At 36.8% G+C, this 16,078-nt stretch overlaps 1 protein-coding gene across 4 annotated transcripts in view; it reads left to right on the forward strand.

The window, feature by feature from the left end:
* LOC114660724 (synembryn-A-like) overlaps positions 1–16,078 on the forward strand; it is a 284,885-nt gene that overhangs the window by 214,546 nt on the left and 54,261 nt on the right. For all 4 annotated transcript variants that reach the window (XM_051933704.1, XM_051933705.1, XM_051933706.1 and 1 more), the window contains 2 exons: positions 1,687–1,875; positions 15,170–15,264. In XM_051933704.1, coding sequence (XP_051789664.1) covers positions 1,687–1,875; positions 15,170–15,264 — 284 coding nt within the window. The remainder of the gene's footprint in view (positions 1–1,686; positions 1,876–15,169; positions 15,265–16,078) is intronic.

The raw sequence follows: 16,078 nt of genomic DNA on the forward strand, positions 1-16,078 counted from the left end.
CAGCCTTAGCAGGGTTTATGACTTTGATTGTTTAGTATCTTGGCTTACCTTGAATTTTGGTCTTGGCACATTTTATACTTTAGACTCTCACTCATACATACACATGTCTCCTGGTTCTCAGTTAGAACTAAAGTTTTGTTGGCATTGTCAACAGGACACCAGAGGAATATCAACAAAAGCTATTATAGGTAGAAGCAAAAAAAATGGGTGCTCCTGTTTCCTAACTGGTTAACAAAGGACAGACTTTGAGACCTTAAGGATTCCTTTGCATTTTGATTTTTGGTATTATTAGTAAGATAATTATTGTCCTAATGTGTTTTTCTCAATCGATACTGCCTGCCAAACACAAAAGTGTTACAATTTTGTCTGTAAGAATGGGGAAATCTATTGCTGACTTCTGTTATAATCCTTGGTAACAGTCAAGAGTGGAACCACTAATGACTTTATGGGGAATGTGACCTACACCTACTTAAACTCAATGTATATTAATGTAAAATATTTTTTTTTCACATAATTATTTGCTTTCTTTATCATACAATCTTATGATTATGGCCTTCTTTTCTGTATAGTATTATGCTAAATGTATTGTACTAATAATTACTTAGATTTATTATTTGATTTATTGTCAAGAACTGGGTGTTTATTATCTTAAATTTAATTCTACAATTCATCCTTGCTTCTGCATTCCCTAATGTCTAATCCTGTGTTTCCGCTTACCCACTGATTAAATGCGGAACCACACACTGAATCGGCAGCAGGTGCAGTGCATATAATTCATTCTTTTTTTAGACTGTGCTTGTGCTGCATCAATTTAAATACATTTTTGTCAAGATTTTCCACTTCTCTAATTGCGATGTTGGAAAACGGGTCATAAAGGAAATTAGCATAGCAATGCAGAGGGAGGAGACATTATGCCAGTTTAAAAAATATAATGTCACTGTATATGCAGTCAAAAAACAAACAGCTGTGAAGCTGTTAAGGTATTTGCTTGAAAAGAGAAAAGCCTGTCCTGGGTCACTGAAGAAATTGATGTACCATGACATTAACTAATGCTGTGTATGATAAAGGATTTTCTATAATGGGAAATTAAAAGGACCACTAACCAAGAAGATTAAAGGAACTGTAGCAGTTGTTTAAAGTGTATTTAAAGTACTGTGTCTAGATGGTTTGCATTACTGTTACAATGACCGACCTGTCTCTTTTTTTTTTTTTTTGTACACCAATGGAAACAATAGCTGTTTACGTCATTATCTACAGTGTGTGGGTAGTTGATGCCTGTGTGTTTTTAACATTTCGTTATCAAACTTCATATTGGACATAAGAATTTAATTGGGGTTCAGCTATATTATATCAGTAATCATTTTAAAGAGGTCCAACATATTAGATATTTATATAGCTTTTCAGTGCAGATTGAATTAATTCGGGGTAATTTGTTGGTGAATTATTGGTGCAATTTCAAGTGTGATACCTATAAAGTCCATTTGTAAACCTGTATCTATATTAATTGAGATGAAGATCCTTGACATTTGGTTTTGTTGTTGGTGATATTAGAATTTGTGGATAACAGTGTAAAACATCAATTTAATTGTATTTCTCTGGTTTTTATATTTCCTTTTTCAGACAGTTCCCAAATCTAAATGTTTATAAATAACACCACAAAAGTTACTCTCTTGTCTACTGCCTTAGGATCGTGGGATTGCTCTGCTAACAGATCTGCTGGAGAACACACTAAAACCACGATGGGCTGACATCTTTGAAGTGCTTACTGACAAAGCAGCACCTCCTCTTAGTCATGATGTATCTGAGAGGGCTATGGAGATCCTAAAGATCTTGTTCAACATCACCTTTAATATCAACAAGGGGGTAGTGGATGAGGTAAGAAGAATTGGTTTGTTTATGGTGTGGATATCCCTATGTGTGACATATATATATATCATCCGGGTGCTATGCAAGCATCATCTTTTTTACAGAGGCTCTGTATTTCTCACTCCTTTTCTTTTTGTTTCTGAATTTATTTAGTAGTTACTAGTCTTATTTAAGATTAGATAGATAGATAGATAGATAGATAGATAGATAGATAGATAGATAGATAGATAGATAGATAGATAGATAGATAGATAGATAGATAGATAGATAGATAGATAGATAGATAGATACTTTATTAATCCCAATTAGAATTGATCTGGCTTCTGCCTTGTCACTGATAGTACCTGCTAGAAATCAAATAAGTAGATTTTAAATGGATCTTAAATTTACCAACGAATGGCAGTATATACAAACCCAGGCGCCAGCTCCTCTCGAGTCACGCAGAGGACCTAAAGGCAGCTTAATGTCTATAATACCTAAAACGGTAAGAGACACTGAGAAAATTAAAGTGGGGTGTAATAAATACTCTCATAAACATCTACTTGCCTTGCGGTCATGAGCACCTAAGCAGCTCAGTTTCACATTACCACAGGAGCTGTTTGTCTACAAATGGAGAGGGAGACATGCTAGCATGAGAATAAAAGCAAGGCGAAAAGGTTTTAGAACTGGTTTACCATCTATTGTAATGGAAAATTTTTGATTGCTGTCAAAATGAGATGAATGAACTGTCTGCACTTATACCGGGTCATGGAGCATACAAGTACTTTGACATTTTGTGCTTTACAGAGAGTTGCCTTAAACCTGATTTACCTGACACTGTTTTAATGCTGGATGGATATCATCTTATTCAAGCAGACAGAGATGCAGTGCAGTGTGGAAAAAAGACAGGAGGGAGACTGGTCATCTACAGTGGGTATAGAAAATAATCATCCCCTTCGAAATATTCCCATTTTTTTTGCTTTACAGCCTTAAATGAAAACACAAACCAATATTTTTTCCAGCTTTACTTACTCAATGCAATCTATAACATCCAAGTGAAAGACATCACAGCTACAGTTCAGAAAAATGATAAAAAATAAAAAACAAGAAATACTAAGATTCAATCAGGTGTAAGTTAGCACTATTTCCATTGCAGACCATGGTTACTGGCTTCCACCTGTGATCAGTTGTAATTAGTGTGATTAGTGAAGCATAAATACAGCTGTTCCTGGAGCATTCCCTTGCTTGGTAGTGCAACTGACAGCAAACAACTGCCTATGGGTGGCAAGCCACTTTCAAAAGATCTGAGGGATAGAGTTGTGGACAGACATAATAATAATAATAATTCATTACATTTAAGGCAGGAGATGGATACAAAAAAATGTCAAAAGCTTTATCAATCTCAAGGGCCACAGCAAAGTCCATAATAAAGAAGTGGCAAGTGTTTGGTACTACTAGGACCCTCCCTGGATCTAGCCTTCCCTCCAAACTGGATGGAAGAGCAAGGAGAAAACTGGTAAGAGAGGCTACCAAGAGGCCAATGGCCACTTTAAAGGAGTTACAGGATTTTATGGCTAAGAGTGGTCATTGTGTAATTGTGACAACAATTTCACAAGCGTTCCACAATTGTGGCTTGTTTGGGAGGGTCGCAAGGAAAAAGCCACTTCTCAAGAGGCCACATTAAAGCTCATTTTGAGCTTTGCCAGAATGTACCTCGAAGATTCTAATGCCAAGTGGAAAAGCGTCTTATGATCAGATAAGACCAAAATCGAACTATTTGGCCTCAATACCAAATGGTACACCTAGTTGAAATCCAATGCAGCTCACCATCCACAACACACCATACCTACAGTAAAGCATGGAGGTGGCAGCATCCTGTTGTGGGGGTGTTTCTCTGCCGCAGGGCCTGGGGCTGTCGTTATGGTACAAGGAAAAATGGATGGGGAAAAGTAGTCAAATTCTTGAGGGAAAACCTGCTGTCCTCTGCCAGAAAGTTGAAGATGGGCAGAATGTTCACCTTTCAACACGACAACGACCCGAAGCACACAGCAAAATTGAGTACACAGTGGCTGAGGGAGATAAAAGTGAATGTCCTCGTGTGGCCCAGTCAGAGCCTGGCCCTAAATCCCATTGAAAATCTGTGGAAAGATTTGAAGATAACAGTCCACCAACGCTCATCATCCAATTTGACCGAACTTGAACAGTTCTGTAAAGAAGAGTGGGCAAATAGAGTGGGGCAAAAAAGTATTTAGTCAGCCACCAATTGTGCAAGTTCTCCCACATAAAAAGATGTCTCTCAACTATGAGAGACAAAATGAGAAAAAAAAATCCAGAAAATCACATTGTCTGATTTTTGAAGAATTTATTTGCAAATTATGGTGGAAAAAAAGTATTTGGTCAATAACAAAAGTTCATCTCAATACTTTGTTATATACCCTTTGTTGGCAGTGACAGAGGTCAAACGTTTTCTGTAAGTCTTCACAAGGTTTTCACACACTGTTGCTGGTATTTTGGCCCATTCCTGTTTTGGGGCTGTCGCTGGGCAACACGGACTTTCAACTCCCTCCAAAGATTTTCTATGGGGTTGAGATCTGGAGACTGGCTAGGCCACTCCAGGACCTTGAAATGCTTCTTACGAAGCCACTCCTTCGTTACCCAGGCAGTGTGTTTGGGATCATTGTCATGCTGAAAGACCCAGCCACGTTTCATCTTCAATGCCCTTGCTGATGGAAGGAGGTTTTCACTCAAAATCTGACGATACATGGCCCCATTCATTCTTTCCTTTACACGGATCAGTCGTCCTGGTCCCTTTGCAGAAAAACAGCCCCAAAACATGATGTTTCCACCCCCATGCTTTACAGTAGGTATGGTGTTTTTGGATGCAACTCAGCATTCTTTCTCCTCCAAACACGATGAGTAGAGTTTTTTCATCTGACCATATGACATTCTCCCAATCCTCTTCTGGATCATCCAAATGCTCTCTAGCAAACTTCAGACGGGCCTGCACATGTACTGGCTTAAGCAGGGGGACACGTCTGGCACTGCAGGATTTGAGTCCCTGGCGGCGTAGTGTGTTACTGATGGTAGCCTTTGTTACTTTGGTCCCAGCTCTCTGCAGTACATTCACTAGGTCCCCCCATGTGGTTCTGGGATTTTTGCTCACCGTTCTTGTGATCATTTTGACCCCACGGGGTGAGATCTTGCGTGGAGCCCCAGATCGAGGGAGATTATCAGTGGTCTTGTATGTCTTCCATTTTCTAATAATTGCTCCCACAGTTGATTTCTTCACACCAAGCTGCTTACCTATTGCAGTCTTCCCAGCCTGGTGCAGGTCTACAATTTTGTTTCTGGTGTCCTTTGACAGCTCTTTGGTCTTGGCCATAGTGGTGTTTGGAGTGTGACTGTTTGAGGTTGTGGACAGGTGTCTTTTATATTGATAACGAGTTCAAACAGGTGCCATTAATACAGGTAATGAGTGGAGGACAGAGGAGCCTCTTACAGAAGAAGTTACAGGTCTGTGAGTGCCAGAAATCTTGCTTGTTTGTAGGTGACCAAATACTTATTTTCCACCATAATTTGCAAATAAATTCTTTAAAAATCAGACAATGATTTTCTGGATTTTTTTCTCATTTTGTCTCTCATAGTTGAGGTATACCTATGATGAAAATTACAGGCCTCTCTCATCTTTTTAAGTGGGAGAACTTGCACAATTGGTGGCTGACTAAATACTTTTTTGCCCCACTGTATTCAATCTAGATGTGCAAAGCTGATAGAGAAGTATCCCAACAGTTTCAAGGCTGTCATTAAAGCAAAAGGTGGGTCAACAAAATGACATTGACATTGGGGGGTGATCCTTTATTAATCTCAGTATGTCTTGTTTTTCCATCCATCCATCCATCCATTTTCCAACCCGCTGAATCCAAACAGGGTCACGGGGGTCTGTGTCTTGTTTTTGATTTTTTTATAATTTTTCTGAACTGTAGCTGTGATATCTTTGACTTGGATGTTATAGGTTGCATTGAGTAAGTAAAGCTGGGAAGAAATATTTTTTGTGTGTATTTTCATTTAAGGCTGTAAAGCAAAAAAAATGGGAATATTTTTAAGGGGGTGATTCTTTTCTATACCCTCCGTATGTGTATGAGGAATGGTTTAAAGGGAGCATTTTACAGGCATAACTACAGTTTGTAATTCAGAGTTTGAAATTCTGGCTTTAAATTCGTCCATGATGTTTGCCCAGGGATATAAATTACATCATTCTTAATTAATGTTTATATTCCTTCATCTGAAAATGGGACTTATTAATGTCATTGATTCACTCTGTCACCAACACTTTAATGATGAATCTCTCTGACTCTGCAGTTATGGTATGTGATGTCTTCAAACATTTTACTTTGGAAGAAACTGTGACAAATTTCTATTAATTTGTGACAAGTTCCTCTCGAGGAAATAACAAGCTGGACTTGCTGTATTCAAATGTTAAAGATCCCTTTAAATTTAAACTACTTGCACCTTTAGTCAAATCTGAGCACAACCTGATTCATCTTATTCCCAGCTACAAGCCTGTTATTAGACGGCATCCTGTTACCACCAAAATAGTGAGGAAGAGGAGCGTGAAATGGTTCTGAATGACTGCTTCCACATAACAGACTGGGAAATTATGTGCAAGTCACATGGGAATTATATTGAGGCACTCATTCACTACATCACAGACTATATTAACTTCTGTGTCAAGACAGTGGTACCCACAAACACAGTGCGTTACTTTCCAAACAACAAATCCTGGATTACTAAGGAGTAAAAGGTCTCCTGAATGAGAAAAAAGAGAGTATTCAAATCTGATGACAAAGAGGCTCTGAAGGACAAGCACTGTGTGCTAAAGAAAAAGCTGAGTGAAGGAAAGGTTGTTTACAAAGCTACTAAAATAGAAAACAGACTCACTCAGAATAACATGAACTGTGTATAATTATTGAACTCCAGCAATCCAGGGTGCAGGTGCTAGAAGCAGATGTGGACAAAGCTAATGCAGTGCCCTGAACCAATTTTTAATAGATTTTTCCCTCCCTCTGCCACCTTCTGCCAATAACCAGTCTCCCCACACCATTCCAACTACATCAACAACTCCTACCACGTCAACTGGAGTGGCCAGTGACAAGTCCACCTCTGACCATCACTGTGGATTGTCCATAAATGAACAAAGTCAGGAGACAACGGAAGAAGCTACACACAGGAGAAACTGTGAGACCAGATGAAGTCAGTCCTCAGGTTCTTAAGGCCTGTGCTGACCAACTTTGTGGTGTCCTCTGTCTCTCTTCAGTCTATCCCTAAGGGTTTAGAAAGTGCCATTGCTTTGGAAAAAAATCCTGCATTGTTCCTGTTCCAAAGAAGGCGGGAGCCTCTTCGTCTGATGAGTACAGACTAGTGGCACTTATGTCTCACATCATGAAGACATTTGGGAGACTGGTCCTGGACTATAGGAGTCCTATTGTAGTAGACCACCTGGACCCACTGCAGTTTGCTTATCGGACAAAGACTGGAGTGGAGGATGCAATTATCTATCTGCTCCACAAGGCTTAATCTTAACGTAGACAAAGCTGATAGCACTGTGAGAATAATGTTTTTTGATTTCTCCAGCGCCTTCAATACTATGTAGCCATCCTTGTTAAGGTTTCAACTCAGCAGCTGGATGATCCTATGGTATCCTGGATAATGGACTATCTTTCGGGCAGACTGCAGTTTGTAAGACTCAAGGACTGTTTTTGATACGGATGTGAGAAACTCTGAGCACCACAAGTGCTGTCTGTCCTGTCTCCTTTCTTCTTCACTCTGTACATCTCTGACTATAAATATAAAACCATGTCAGGTGAATTGCAGAAATTCTCAGATGATTCTGCGCTTATGAAGTGTATTGATAAAGGGGATGAGACAGAGTATAGGAATTGGGTGGAAAGGTTTGTTTCTTGGTGCAAAGAGAGTTGTCTGCAACTAAACATCAACAAAACTAAATAACAGGTTATTTACTTTTGCAGCACCAAAGTGCCTTTATGTCCAGTCACCTATTCAAGTAATGGATATAGAGGTGGTCCACTCCTACAAGTACTTGGGGGTCCACATTAATGCAGGTTGGATTGTCTCAGAACACAGAGGAACTATATAAGAAAGGGCAGAGTAGGCTCTGTTTCTTTAGGGGACTGTTTTCCTTTAATGTAAGTAGTGACACCCTTTATATTTTCTGCAACTCTTTGACGGCCAGTGCAGTTTTCAACATTGTGGTGTGCTGGGCTGATAATATCACTTCAACAGGCTGATTAAAAGGGAAAGCAGCTTGGTTATACATCACACTCTGGACGTCGTAGAAGTAGTGGTAAAGAAGAGAGTCAAAACGACATTGAGTGCCATTATGAACAATGCTGCACATCCTCTCTTTGACACACTAACACTGAGAACTTTCAGTCCACGAATCATTCAGAAGTGTGTCAAGAAAATCTACTGGGGCTCCTTTATACCAGCAGCAATACATTTGCATAATGCCTCAGTATGACTGTGACAACCAAGTCAGAAATTTTCTTTGTTTTTACTTTTCTTGTTTTAAAGTAATTTTGGTGTGTGTTCAGATCAAAATGTGTGTTTTGTATGTGTATTTGTTTATTTATTTCTTTATTTATGTATTTACTTACATATCTACCTATTTATGTATTTATTTGTGTATAGAGCTTCTGTAAAAAGCCAGATTTCCCCCTGGGGACAAATGAAGTGTCGTCTGTCTGTCTGTCCGTCCGTCCATCCGTCCGTCCGTCTGTCCGTCCTGTTTTTTTAACATTTACAAACATGTTTGTGCTCTGAACAATATTCATCAATCTTTATCTCCTGAATGTATTGATTTGGAGTTTACTAAATTTCATGTAAGCAAATAATGTCTGCATATTGAATTATCCTAATGGTTTTAATATAACAAAGAAGGCTTTAATCCTTGCATGCCAATATGAAAATTTAAGCAGTTGTGGAATAAAAAACAGCTTTAAAAAGAATAATATTATTAATCACATTTTCTTTTATATTGTATATTGCTTGTGTGAATTGTAAGTCATACTTTTTCATTTTAAGAAAAAATATTTATTTATGGTGTTTTACTTAATAGGTTGATTAGCAACTTTTTCAGAATCGTTAAGTGTATGTAGGTAATGCACTGCGCCTTTACAGTCAAGTCAGTATATTTATTGAGACCGGATATTGCCAGTTCTGACAAACAGAATGCAATTCCTATAGCCAAATATGTTAAATGCTGCTGTTTTTCCTTTGCCACTCTTGGACTGCTTAACCATATTTTGATGGTAGTAATGTGTAAGTGAAAAGGCTTACTGGGGCTCAAGCCTAAGTCCCCAAGCTATAGCATGAGAAAAAAGAGGGAGCAGTGCTGCTAGAAAATAAAATATGACATATGAAACATTGAATCACAATTTATTAAACACTGTCTCATGGTGAGCTTTGATTTATGATAATGCCACATTCTTTCTGCGCAATGAATTGGAGGCAAGTGAAAATTTAATGAGTAAAATATGTGTCTTTTCCTTCAGCCAAAAGCCAAGCAAAATGACACCTTTTATTGGCTAACTAGAAAGATTACAATATGCAAGCTTTCGAGGCAACTCAGGCCCCTTCTTCAGGCACCTTCAGCCAAAGAATGCAATTTTGCAGTGCTATCTTCTTTTGAAATCTCTTTGAGTGAATCCGATTGGACCAAGACTGTGCCCTATGTTGTGTTATACATCAAAATAGTTGCTTCCAAACATTATCAATTTAAATATTAAGTTAATGAGCTTTTACAAAATAAAAATATTCAATGAGTATGAAAACTAATTTCAAATAGTAAAGAAAATCGCTTAATTTATTTAATCCTTGCTACAGTACATAAGTAAATTGTTAAAACATATTTCCCAGCTAACTGAATATTTTCACACAACGGTTGATGGTCAGCTTACAATCGTCTATCCTTTAAAAAAGTTTGTTTCTCAGTTGCCTGCACCAAAACAGACACTACAAGGGAGTGTGTTCAGTTATGCTAATTTTGCAGTATCATAGGGAACCTAATGGATGCCTGGTTTCTGTCATTTCCAACCCCCTACCCAAACACACACACACACCCCCCACTTGCCCATTTTAATTATGTTTAGAATGTTTGAGGATCCGGCCATAAACATACTGTGTAGGTGGGACTTATGGTGACCTGGTAACAATTTAGGGACTCCTGGGTGACATCATGATCACTGAATAGTTTCAGTGTGCGTAATTATGCAAGAGTTTTCAGAAACTCCACTTGTTTGTTTAGATTAGTTTTCAATACATTCTTTCTGTGAAAATTACAGTGAAATGACTATTCATGGTGTTCAATGTGATTGGAAGTATGCAAAAAAATGGATGAAACAGGCATCATGCTTGGTTTAAAACAGTGACAAAAATAACTATTAAAAAACAGCAAAGACAACAATTTTAATAGAAAAACACCTATACCCTGGTAGTCAGCTTTAGTTCTGCTTCCTGGCATTAGTGGAAAAGTGATGCTTTCACATTTAGCTATTTGACTCTCTTTAGGTTTCCAAATCTTTTTTAATATATTAAAGGGCTATTCTCATAATACAGGCACCTAAAGTCAGCATTGATTTGTTATTTTTAACATCTGAAGATTGACTGTTTTAAGTAGACTTGTCTGCTTGAGTTTTTGGCTGACATACAGTTTAGTATAGCTTTTCATTAGTGATGTGGCTTGGCTGTGACAGTGCGTCTCAACCTGGCATTCAGAAGTCCAGTGTCTCTTCATTGTGTAATGTGTTGACCATGAACAAGTATTGTCAAGTAATTTGTTAATAGCTATGTTAAAAAGTTAGCCACATTTGATTTTTATTTGTGTTCTTAGTAGTCTTTATTTTTTGGACATTTAACTAAATTTACGCAGTTAAAATATTGAATACCTGTATATTGATAGACATGCATTAGTCTGCTTAAGCATTTTGTAAGAAATGCAGTGAAGGTGCTATGAGTCTTAACTGAAATTATAGCCCCCAGTTCTGTGATGATCTTAGGGCATCCCTGTTTGATCATATAGAATGGGTTGAAAGCAAATATTTATTTGAATATTATGCTAAATTTGATGTTGTGATATGCTGCTTATCTTCATTACAAACTTCATATCTGAAATTATTATAATTTGGATTTTATTAAGGGAGGAATACTGCTCAAAAATTAATTGCTGCCCTAAGCTGAAATGAAAAACATTCTAACCAACCACCTATGTTTAATTGGCATGATTTATTTTTGTATAGCAATTGTTGGTGAGTTCAAGCACAGGACATTTGCACATGTTTCCGGCTATAATTTATTTACAGAAATGATTAAATTATACATGCATGTGTGGAGGAACCTGCATCCATATAATTTTCATCCATTAGGTTGAACACACAGGAAAACAGAGAATATTTCAGTTTGATTAACTCAAAATTAAAATTGCATTGTTATAATATATTATAATCATTATAATTGAGATGGAGCAAAGAAGCAAAACAAAAGCTTTGGTCAACAGTTTTCCTGAAGAAAACAGATCTCTGGGATGCCATGTTTAGCTGTAACAGGCAACTTATAGTGATCTAGGTCAACTGGCCTCCCACCATACAGTATTATGAGTATGCACTGGGCAGTCTAATAAAAAAATGACATCATTACATCCTTTCATCTTTGAATTCAAAGGCTTCCAACACACTGGTATCTTTCCCATGATTAGGAGTAGCAGCTTGGCCATGTAGCAGTGACACTGCAAGATATAAAGAAGAGAAAGAGAATGATGTGAATCATATTGTATTTTTGTGCAAATGGCTTCAAGATGCCTCCTGTATGGAGAAGCTAGTCGCATGCATTGCTCAGGTGTGATTTTGGCCCATGCTTCCACACAAGCTGTCTTCAAATCTTGAATGTTCCAGGTGGCTCTTCTATGAACTTCAGTGCTTTTCATAGGTTTTCAATGTTTGGGATCATTGTCTTGCTGAAATGTCCATTCTCCGTTTCATCTTTGGCATCCTGTTAGATGGCAGCAGATTCTTATCAAGAATGTCCCGGTACATTTCTCCATTCATGCCACCTTCAATTATATGAAGTCTGCCAGTAACATATGCTGAAAAAACAGTGTAAAAAAATGGTTAACTAACAACTGATGAATGCTCAACAGTTGACAAATTAGGATTTTACTGTATTCCTAATAAATTTCTTAATTGTGTACATTTTCATTTGCTTCAAAACACCAGCAGGTCATGAACCAACCCTGTGTAGGGCACCTGGACAAATTAAATGCAAAGAGCAAAACTGAAGTGATGTTTAAACCAATAATAGGATAACAACATACCTTATACCAGTCATTCTAACTGAGTTTACAGATAAGAGAAGATCCATTATTTCAAATAATTGCCCCAAATGATAGCTAGCATTATTTGCAGTGCCCTTTAAACTGAATCACTATACTTGCAAATAATTTAGCATTTAGCAGGTTTTTAACATCATAGACATGCATTGCTAAAGCTTAATTTAAATTCAATGATCACTTTGCCGAAAATGCATCTCTTGGTTTCAAGTGCATGAAAAATTTCAAATGACAGATAGATAGATAGATAGATAGATAGATAGATAGATAGATAGATAGATAGATAGATAGATAGATAGATAGATAGATAGATAGATAGATAGATAGATAGATAGATAGATAGATAGATAGATAGATAGATAGATAGATAGATAGATACTTTATTAATCCTAAGGGGAAATTCACATACTCCAGGAGCAGCATACTGATACAAAAAACAATATTAAATTAAAGAGAGATAAAAACAGACAATGACATAGATTTTCATCCACTATGCATAACTTATAAAAACAATTTACATTAAATAATAAAACAAGGTGTTGGTTGGTTTTGTCATATTTCCCAGCTTTACAAGAACAGGCATCATTTTTCCAGGAAACCAGTTCTTATCCAAAGCTATTATTTTGGTTAACACATACTATTTAGCTTGACATTTTAAAAAATGCCTTAAAACTTAAATCCTTTGTATGAAATAACTATTTTTAACAAAGTGTAAAGAAAATGTCAACATAATACATCTCATATTGAGAATTTATTTGCAAGCAGTAGTATGACTGTTCTGTTGCCATTCTGATCTTTCCTTTCAGAGCTACAGTGCACTGAGTATCATGGTGCTGCACTGAGGAGAAATAATGCTTTTATGCAAAAATGTTTTGCTTGGAATGGAAATTAGAATGCAAATGATATATGACTCTCAAGCACATTAAAAACATGCTCATTATCTCAGGAAAATGGTCTGAAGAACAGCAGCTTGCCACTTTCTCTCTAGTGCAGCACACTAGAGGGCAGCATGCTTACATGAATCCCTTAGGACCTGCCATTAAAATGTGTGGCATGGTCAGTCGTGATAGAGCATTTTGGAAGAGAATAATCAGCTGCTATGAATGGGTTATAGGAACTTTAAGTGAATAAATAAATTTACAAAAAAGTATGTTTTAACTGTTACATAAAACACTATATGCACTGAATCATTTACTTTGAGTAGCTGTTATCATATATATCAGCAAATCAGCTGTTTGCATAACCTATCAGGATACTAAACATTCAGAATGGAATCACATTTACTTCAATTGCTCCACTCTGTAAAATTAAATTTTTATGTCTGTGGCTTGATTTTGGAGTGGAGACACAGTTGTGTTTTGATAATATCTGACCTGCTGACTTTGTCCGTACATAGAAGTCTTAAATGGATCAGCAATAGGATGGTGTCACGTCAAGTATTTATTAGCATCTTTATCACATCTGGTTCATGTCACACACACAAACAAAACCTCCTGTGCTTTCTTTGACTCTCCCTTCAAGTTCTCTGATCATTGAAAGAGCTGAAAAAGTGCTTGATTTTTCTGTGCTGAATCATATACCTACAAGACGCACATTAGTAAATAAGTGCACTGGTGTTACAGTCTCAAGGTACAGTGCATCTCCTTTTCAAGAGGGAAGAATGCTTTAGACTAGATCAAGTTCACAACTCATATCCTATCTGGGATTGAATCCCACTGCTTAAATTTTGTAGTTCTCCCATATAACAGTCCCTCATCAACTAGCTATAAATGGCTGAACTGGAGAAGATCTTGTACAATCTTGTTTCATTGATGGGGCGATGCAGTAGCCACGTATTATACACTTGCACAATAGTTTTATTTGGCATTTCTAGCAGGAGTATATTTAGAAAAACCTATGAATTGGTGCAGAATATAATTTTGTTGAAGCAAATGTCTACATGCCAAAACATTTGGCGGAATAGTGAAGGCAGCATCTTTTTATTTAAAAAAAAAAACATAGGTTATAAAGGTAACAGCATACACTGGCAAATTAACATGGAGTGTCTGAAAGCAACAGCGTCTCTCTTTATGGTAGTCCACACCCATGAGCATTCCCCTTTGCATATCGCTTTGAATTTGATGTTTGGCTGTTTTTAGCAAAAGGGGTTTTCAGCAGATGCATGTGTACAATTCAAAATACAGTAGGTCCAGAACAACAGTAGATAACTGACAAGAACACCTCAGACTAATGTTTTTTCAACCTTTAACTACTGAGTCACTTCTCACAGGAACTACTTGTTCTAGCCTGCATGAAATTACCTGTTTAGGAAATGTATGTAGTATTTTCTACTAACATTGACTTTAACTTCTGTCAGCCTAAAATCAAATCATATAGAGTTTCCAATGAAGAGTGAATGATAAAGGGAACCAGTTAGATCATTTTTTTCTGCCAAATAAAAAGCTATAAATATTGATATAAATAAAGTAAAAAAAACAAACTATAAAGGGAACCAGTTAGATCATTTTTTCTGCCAAATAAAAAGCTATAAATATTGATATAAATAAGTAAAAAAAACAAACTATAAACTCAAAAATGGACTAGAACTGTATGCATAAATTCCTCACCTAGTGTTATTTATTTTGCCAGAACATGTAGTTTCAAAGTTCTTGATTTAAATATCTTCTACAGAATTTTTGAGATAAATGACACATCTCTATTTAATTGCTTTACTAATAAACTAGGAAACTAGGATTAGCTCAACACAGACACACTTCTGTAAGTTATTTTATTTTTAGTGCAGTCAGTACACTCATTTGACACACTCTGGACAACTGTGGCACCAAGCCCAGGAGAAATAACAACAATATATAGGTTTAAGTAGTCTGTAGTGAAGTCTCCATGTTAATACAAAACTTTTGTTTTTTCTGTCACCTCATCCTACAGGAGGATGCAGCTTTATATCGCCACCTAGCAGCCATTTTACGCCATTGCCTCCTAATCCAGTGTGAAGAGGAAGACCGGACAGAAGAACTACAAGGGTAAGTTTTTTCCTGTGTGTAATAAAATTGTTATGATGAGTCCATATTCTTTAGGCAATGGGCCACTTTTAAAAAGTTTTTGTTTTATATCATCCATTTTAGCCTTGGTATGGCTTTACACTTACAAGGTATTTTTTGTCATGTAAAAGTATATTTATTAAGCATTGTTTATGCCATCTGGTTACTCTGGACAGTAGTATTTGTTTATTGTTATATCATTGCCACACCTGAAATTTTCCTAGACCATTATGTCTACTGGTGTTGCCACAACTCAGTTGGCACATTAAAAAAAGATATTCCTCAGGAGACACAAACATCCACCTTGGTCACCTTGATTTAGTAGTGACAGACATGCTTAGGAAATATAGCACATTATGCTAAAATGCCTAACATGCTTTTATCTGTACTTGACAAATGAGATCTAACAATAGCTTGTTTTGCACAACTGAGTTCTTATGAGTGCCAGCCCTCAGATTTGAAAATTGTGATATAATTAGTACAAACACGTGCCTAAAATAACTAAAGCAGACAAAGGAAGCGGCTCAAGCAAAAATTAGTTAATTGCTGGAACACAGCAATTATATGAAATATCAAACTGACATGTACAGTATATATATTTGAAAGAGTCCCTGGCCATCTTCTGTGGGGAAAAATGTCAAACATGACATATGCAGCCTTGTCTATTGTGTTATTTCACAACAATATAGCTATCTTGTATTTAGGGAAACAATGGGTGAACACCAGACAGATAAAGGGCATGAAAAAAGAAAGAAAGAAATTAGAAATGTAAATAGAAAAAGCTCAGAAATGTGGG

The sequence above is a fragment of the Erpetoichthys calabaricus genome, chromosome 11 (genome assembly GCF_900747795.2).
Source record: "Erpetoichthys calabaricus chromosome 11, fErpCal1.3, whole genome shotgun sequence".
NCBI lineage: Eukaryota > Metazoa > Chordata > Cladistia > Polypteriformes > Polypteridae > Erpetoichthys > Erpetoichthys calabaricus.